The 7044-nt window shown below is 42.2% G+C and overlaps 1 protein-coding gene and 1 non-coding gene across 2 annotated transcripts; both read left to right on the top strand.

Annotated features, from left to right (window-relative positions):
• The first annotated feature begins 1120 nt into the window (after window positions 1-1120).
• Window positions 1121-1227, top strand: LOC117620437. Its single transcript, XR_004584774.1, has one exon. It is a non-coding gene; the product is annotated as a small nucleolar RNA R71 (small nucleolar RNA).
• Window positions 1228-5578: 4351 nt separating this feature from the next.
• LOC117618048 lies at window positions 5579-6823 on the top strand. Its single transcript, XM_034347677.1, has one exon. The coding sequence runs from the start codon at window positions 5579-5581 to the stop codon at window positions 6821-6823; it is 1245 nt and encodes a 414-aa protein (XP_034203568.1).
• Window positions 6824-7044: the final 221 nt, after the last annotated feature.

Below are 7044 nucleotides of genomic sequence, written 5' to 3'. Positions count from 1 at the left end.
TCTCTTAATTGCCCCAAACCAATTCTTTTAGCTATAGACAAAGGCATTAAATTAATACTAGAACCGATCACACAATGCTTTTTGAAAAGAAATAGTGCCAATGGTGCAAGGAATAGAAAACATCCCTAGATCCTTTCGCTTAGGTGGTAGTTGCTTTTGTATTGCTGCACTACACTCCTCCGTCAATTTCACCATCTCAGTATCTTCCAAAAGTATCTTTTTGCTTAAGATGTCCTTGAGGAACTTTCCATAGCTCTGCATTTGCTCTATTGATTCGCTAAATGGAAAGGTAATTTGCAATTTCTTGAAAATTTCAAGAAATTTGGAGAACTGTGCATCCTTCTTATTTTTCTTTATGTGTTGTGGAAAAGGAATAAGCGGAATGTAGGATTTTGGAGTGAGATTTGGGGATGGCGGTTGCTCAATTTTTCCTGAATTTCCAGTGGAGCTCACGATGGGGGGTTATAGTGGTCCGGCGGTGGAAAGGCTATTTTCATAAGATTTTTCTGTAGTTTTCAGCTGCTGTTGCTGCTTTTCTGCGTCCAAATCTATAGCGATTTTGATGGGCTTCCATTTTAGAGTGTGATTGCCTTCACATGTTCTTGAATTTTGCAAATAATGCATTAGCCAATTAACCTATTTGAACTTCTAAATTTCTGATGGAAGCGACGTGGTTTTGTAGGGTCGTCTTCGTCCTATTCATGAATTGATTTGTATTTGTGGTGAGCTATGTGATTATGTCTTCCAAGTTCTCTTGTGGTTGAAATCCTCGCGGTGGTCCTTGCACATTATGATTATTGCTCCAAGACAAATTGGGCTGCCTTTGGCATCCCAGATTATATGTGTTGGAGAATGGATCATTGCCGAGACGTTTATAGGAATTCACCATATTGGCTTGTTCTTGCAAAAATTCTGGAAAATCAACTCCATGAGGACACGATATGGTGGCGTGACCAGGAACAGCACAAATAGAGCAAATCTCTTGTGTTGAAACTCTCCCACTTACAGCAAGAAAGGCATCTAATTTACTAATAATAGCATCAATCTGCTTTTATTTATTGCAGCCTTACTTGAAATAGTTTGTGCCTTATAAAAAATATGCATGAGAACTAGAGTAGGCAAACCATGGTGAGGACACTGTTTTAACAAATTATTGAACCATTCCCATGCCTCAGAAAATAACTCATTTTCATGTTGATTGAATTGCATGATTTTATCCCTTAGTGCATCGGTTCTCTAAGTTTTGCATGATTTTATCCCATAGTGCATCGGTTTTCTGAGTTAAAAAGAACTTCTTCAAGAACTTGTTTTGAACCTCCGTCCAGCTAGTTAATAATCCAGGCCTCAAGGAGTTTAGCCACATATTTGCTTTATCTTTCACTATGTAGGGAAAGACTTTCATTCTAAGATGTTGTTCAGTGTCTCCTTCTGCCAAAGCCATGTTAGAAACCATGTTAAAAATATCTCTAATATGAGCGAAAGGATCTTCAGAACTTAATCCATGGAAAGAAGGTATCATATTAAAGTGGATATTCTTGGCAGCTACAGGGAGAACGATGCGCTTGAAGGTGACACCAAAATTGTTGGGATATCAAGGTCTCCCATTGTTTCATTTGGTACAAGAGCCATTTCTTCTTCTTGTTGGTTCTCTTACGAATTTCTTGAAGCTTTTGTTCAATCTTAGGTGCCAATTCAACTAGTTAGCTAATTGAAGAGCGAGGACCAGTCATTCATCGTATGCTCAGAAACCAAGTTGTTGTACCTGCAAACAAGGGGAAAGAAGTGTTTAAATAAGGAGAAAATAATAGAATTGATGAAGGAAACAAAACCCAAACACAATTAGGAAAAGAAACTTTAATTGCACAAGAAAAAGAAAATAAATTGAAAAAAAGGAAAAGAAATCCTGATGTGCGTGAAACCTCTTTTGTTTTCTTTTTTCTTGCTTTTCAACGAGTTCAGCTTCCCTTTTTCCTCTTCTTTCTATTGCTTTTGCTTGTGGTATGAAGCTGCATTCCTTTTGTTTTGCTTTGTGCTACAATTTTTATTTTAAAAAAAATTAAATGCAACAAAACTAAGACAAAAATCCATAAAAGTGAAACACGAAATCAAAGTGAAAAAAGAAAGTACCTGAAATAAAAATTTAACTAATCAAATATTTAAAGTATATCTAGCAAATAAAGCGCACCAATATTAACAGACTAATTTGGTCCTCGGCAACGGCGTCAAAATTGGATGTGATTAATTGCAAGTGGACAATATCGCTCAAATTAATATAGTGGTAAATAAAGTATCGTTCCAACATGGATCAAGTTCATCTATTAAATACTAGAGTTATTTATTTCTAATTATATTTGAATTAAATGATAAGAGGATTAAGACGACGAAAATGTAATTAAGTAAGTAAAATAAGAATAAGTAAACAATGTAAAAGACGAAAACAAAGATGAAAAAGCACTAGGACGCCAATTTCACCTAGCTAATCCCACCCAAATTCTTATAGCTCTTAATTATAATTACCTAACATATTGATAATCGTTTTATCTTACCTCACCAATACTCTCTTCCGAGTTATATTAGTTGTGTTCCGTACAGTCAACCCACTTTATTTCTAGTTATGGATTTAGATGGCTAAGAACCCGTTAAGATTTGTGAAAAACATTAAAGACTACACAAACCATAACCTAATATTCTGAGTCGGCTATGTAATTTATGGTACTTGTTACAAGAAGCTTTTTATTATGAATCTTCTTCCAGTCTCAACCCAATTCTTCCAATCATGCAATTAGTGGCCAATTAATTGAAAGCATTAAGAATGGTAACAAGCACTCAACATGTATAGATAAATAAAATTAACAATATCAAAGAATTTGAGTATTCATAGTTAGGCTACATTGTAGCCCTAGTAAAAAGAAATTAGTTCATGAAGGACTTATTGATAAATATGATGGTTGATGAAGACGTGGAAGGCACCGAATTCTCCAAGTTGAATGCCAACATTGCGCAAGCTCTATTCGTATTCTCCTTAGGGTGTTTCGGCTATGGATATGAATGTGTAGGAATTTGATGGTGTCGGGTCTTTTGATCAATGGCCGAAACTCCCTATTTATAATACACCTAGAAATCCTATCTATCTAAGGTATAATTACAATTATAATAAAAATAGGATTCCTTCTAATATAGGGTCTTCTTTATTTATTCTTGTTTGACTTGGTAAGACTTGAACCATCTTGAATTAGGAAATTTGACAACACTCCTTGCGATAAAAGGAATGACTTGGCTTCTTTTAATTAATCTCCAATCTTCATCTTCTCGCCCATTTTTACCTCAATTTCTCCTATTTCACAATTCCTTCACAAATCTCAGAAAATAAATTAAAACAACCAATTTAATCCAAGGAAACTAACAAATAAATAAGTAAATGAGGCATAAAATATATGTAAAATATAGGCTTATCATTGGTGTGGGAACCTAATTAAATCAAAACCATAGGTCAAATAATTCCTTCCATTTGGGGATTATTTGACCTAATTGGGAATTATTCAATTTAATTGGGAATTAACCAATTAAATGAACTGTTACCTAATTGGGTCGAGAATTGATTTGATTCCTACCCCAATTCCCAATTAAATGAGGAGTTACCTAATTAAATTAGGAATTGATTTGATACCTACCACAATTAGGGATTTGATTTACCCTAATAAATCAAATCAATTCCATATCAGGGAGGAATAATTCATTTCCATCTACGGAATTATTCCTCTGAAACGCTAGCCCCCGAGACCACTATAAAAGGATGGCCGCACACAAAGGTTGAGATACATCTAAATTCCTACTGAAACTTTGCAAAAATTATTTCTCAAAAACTCTAGCCACCTCCTTTCTTTCTCTCTCTCTCTCTCACACAGGGCTCCAGCCACCTGGTTTTCCTTGAAACACCCTACCTAACTTAGGCATCGGAGGGCCTTTGGCCAACACCTCCCGGGTGTGGTCCTTTTACTCCGATCTGTTTTGCAGGGAGAAGGCGGAGAAGACGAAGGAATCTTGAGCTAATATTCTAGTGGGACGGAAATTTGCTCCCACAAATTGGTGCTTTCATTGAGAGCGCGGAATAATACTCAAAGCATGCTCCAAATCCATTTTCCACATTTTTTCAAACAACCATGGTTGATACCAGACGTACGAAGAGTAACGCCACCACGATAGGCCCGTTTCATGGTTTCGTGGTGGAAACCTTAGTGCAATCACACGGAATCGTGGCCGCCAACAACTTGCAGCCGTCTCCCAGTGCTTTGCAGCTGCTGCAGACAACTTCTGGAATTGCAGAACAACAGCCACATGTTCTCGTGACCTCCACAGCCTCGCAGCCACAAGCTCAGATCGCAGGAGATGCTCTGCTGCACCATCCTGCTGGAGCTGCTTTGCCACCCTATCTTGCTGCCGAAGCACAGCAGCAGCCACACGACTCAGCTGTTGGGACTATTGCACAACCCCATGGCTACTTCGACGCAGTCCCAGCCTTGGAGCATATCCATTCTCTCCCTCCTTTGCAATCACACTTGATGTATGCACCTGTGTTCGCTTCCAATGGAACCCTAGCCCATATGTTGTTGGGCCCAATGCACACCACTCTACTTGACCCACGCAGTCAGGTGGACCTTAACTCACAGGTTGATCAACTCGCACAAAGGGTCGACGATCAAAATAATCTGATTCGTCAGCTACTCAGGCAGATCAACTTGAATCAAGGCCTTAACCTTGGACCTCGTGAAGAGGAGAGGAAGGGGCACGAGCGTGCCAACGAGCAGTTCGAGAGGTTCCAGGCTGGTCAAATAGGGCCAAACCGGCAAGGGAGAGAGCGAGATCGTGCAGACGAGAAGCAGACAGCCGCGAGCTGTACTCTGAGCTGTTCGAGGCTAAGACGAAGGACCAATGTGCTAGAAAGGCTGGGCCCACAATCCAATGTCCACGCTCGCTTGGGCCCACGAGGACCAACATGTGGCGACAAGCTATAGAGGAATCCTCACAAGATCAATCTCCTAATCTGTCCCACGGGCAGGGCACCCAAGGGGATCAACCTTTGGGAACCGAGGAAGAAGTTAGCCAGTCACGCTCGAGGCACAGAAGACGTCGACTTGAGCAAACCCCCTTACGGGCAGAAGATGACGATCGACGCCTACCAGCCCGCTCGAGGACCAACAAGCGGCGACAAGCTATATAGGAATCCTTACAAGCTCAATCTCCTAATCTGCCCCACAGGCAGAGCACCCAAGGGGATCGACCCTTGGGAACCGAGGAAGAAGTTAGCCAACCACGCTCGAGGCACGGAGGATGTCGACTAAAGCCACAAGCCCTGCAGGCAGAAGATGTCAAGAAGCTAGTAAATGACCGGCTCCAAGGTCTCCAACTTAAAGGAAGCACGGAGGAGGCCTTGAGTAAAGAAATTGAATGAGTCGACTGCTCTCCATTTACTGACGAGGTAGAATAAGCTTCGTCACTGAAGCAATTCACAACGTCATCCATTACTCCATTCAAGGGGGACTCTGTCCCTGAGAGCCATTTGAGGCACTTTAAGAGCGCCATGATCCTGTACAAGGGAGACGACGCCCTGATGTGCAAAGTGTTCGCGATGACCCTACGAGGAGCAACTCAAGACTGGTTCCACACTCTACCGTCCGCATCGATAGGCAACTTTAAGGAGTTAGCCCTCACCTTCACGAAGGAGTACACCTCTTACAATACGATCAGAAAGCATGTGGACCACTTGTTTAACCTGCACAAGAAGCCAGACATGTCTCTTCAAGACTACCTCAGACGGTTTAAAGCTGAGAAGGCGAACATCATAGGATGCAATGGCCAAGTTGCATCCTCAGCTTTCAAGAAGGGCTTGCCAACTGAGCACAAGCTATACCGGGAGCTGGCCATAACTCCAAGCCAAACCTTGGTAGAAGTGTTCGCAATGGCAGAGCGTTGTGCACTTTGGGACGATGATCGTATCGCCACAAAGAAAGCCAACAAGAAAGTTGATCACCCGACGATGCAGGCAAGCCAAAAGAGCAACCAATTCGAGCAAAAAGCCCAGGATAAGCACAGATCGCGGCCCCAAGAGAGAGGCTCAGAAATAGGGACCTTCACTGAGTTCGCTATCCCAATTCACCAGATCCTGGCTCAAGTGAAGGACAAGTCATGGGTGAAGAGACCGCCACCCATGAGGGGAGACCCCTCTAAGAGGGACACCAATAAATACTGCGCATTCCACGAGGAGCACAGTCATTACACCAACAACTACAATGCTTGGAAAAGGCACCTTGAGGAGCTGGATAGAGAAAGCCATTGCACAGAATTCGTCGCAAAGAAGACCATCCAGCAGATCGAGGATCGTGTTGCAGCTTTCAAGGAATCTCCCCAAAAGGTCATTCGAATTAACACAGTTCTAGCTGACTCTCAAGAGTCCGGACTGACCACCAAGGAGCGCAAGAGAAAGATCACGCAGGCCACTCATGTCTCCCAAGTCACAACGGGAGTACCAGCCATTGTGGATACACCCATCATCGGCTTCCAGAAAAATGACTTGATCGGGCTTTGCCTGCCGCATAATGACGCCCTAGTCATCTGCATCCAAATTGAACAAGTTGTGGTCGAGCGAGTTCATGTAGATAAGAGCAGCGCAGCCAACATCCTGCAATTATCTGTGATCCAACAGATGGGATTGGAGCCCAAGATTAGCAAATTTTCTAGATCGCTCACCGGCTTCAATGACGCCATCTCAATCACTGTTAGAAAGATCGACCTTGACTCCCACTCACCCACAGTGGCTTGCTCGTAAACCTTCATGGTCGTCGACGAGATCTCCCTCTACAACGGAATCTTGGGCCGACCGTGGATCAGCAAGATCGAGGCTATCACATCTGCTCTACACTAGAAGATCCACTACCCTATCCTTGGGGGCAGGATCGGGCAGATCAATAGTAACCAAGCCATGGTAAGGAGGTGCACAGCCTAAGGGCTCAAGAAGAGCAAGCAGTTGCAGTTCACACCAGTAATGCA

The sequence above is a fragment of the Prunus dulcis genome, chromosome 2 (assembly GCF_902201215.1).
Source record: "Prunus dulcis chromosome 2, ALMONDv2, whole genome shotgun sequence".
Lineage (NCBI taxonomy): Eukaryota > Viridiplantae > Streptophyta > Magnoliopsida > Rosales > Rosaceae > Prunus > Prunus dulcis.
This window is presented reverse-complemented; position numbering and strand designations above follow the sequence as displayed.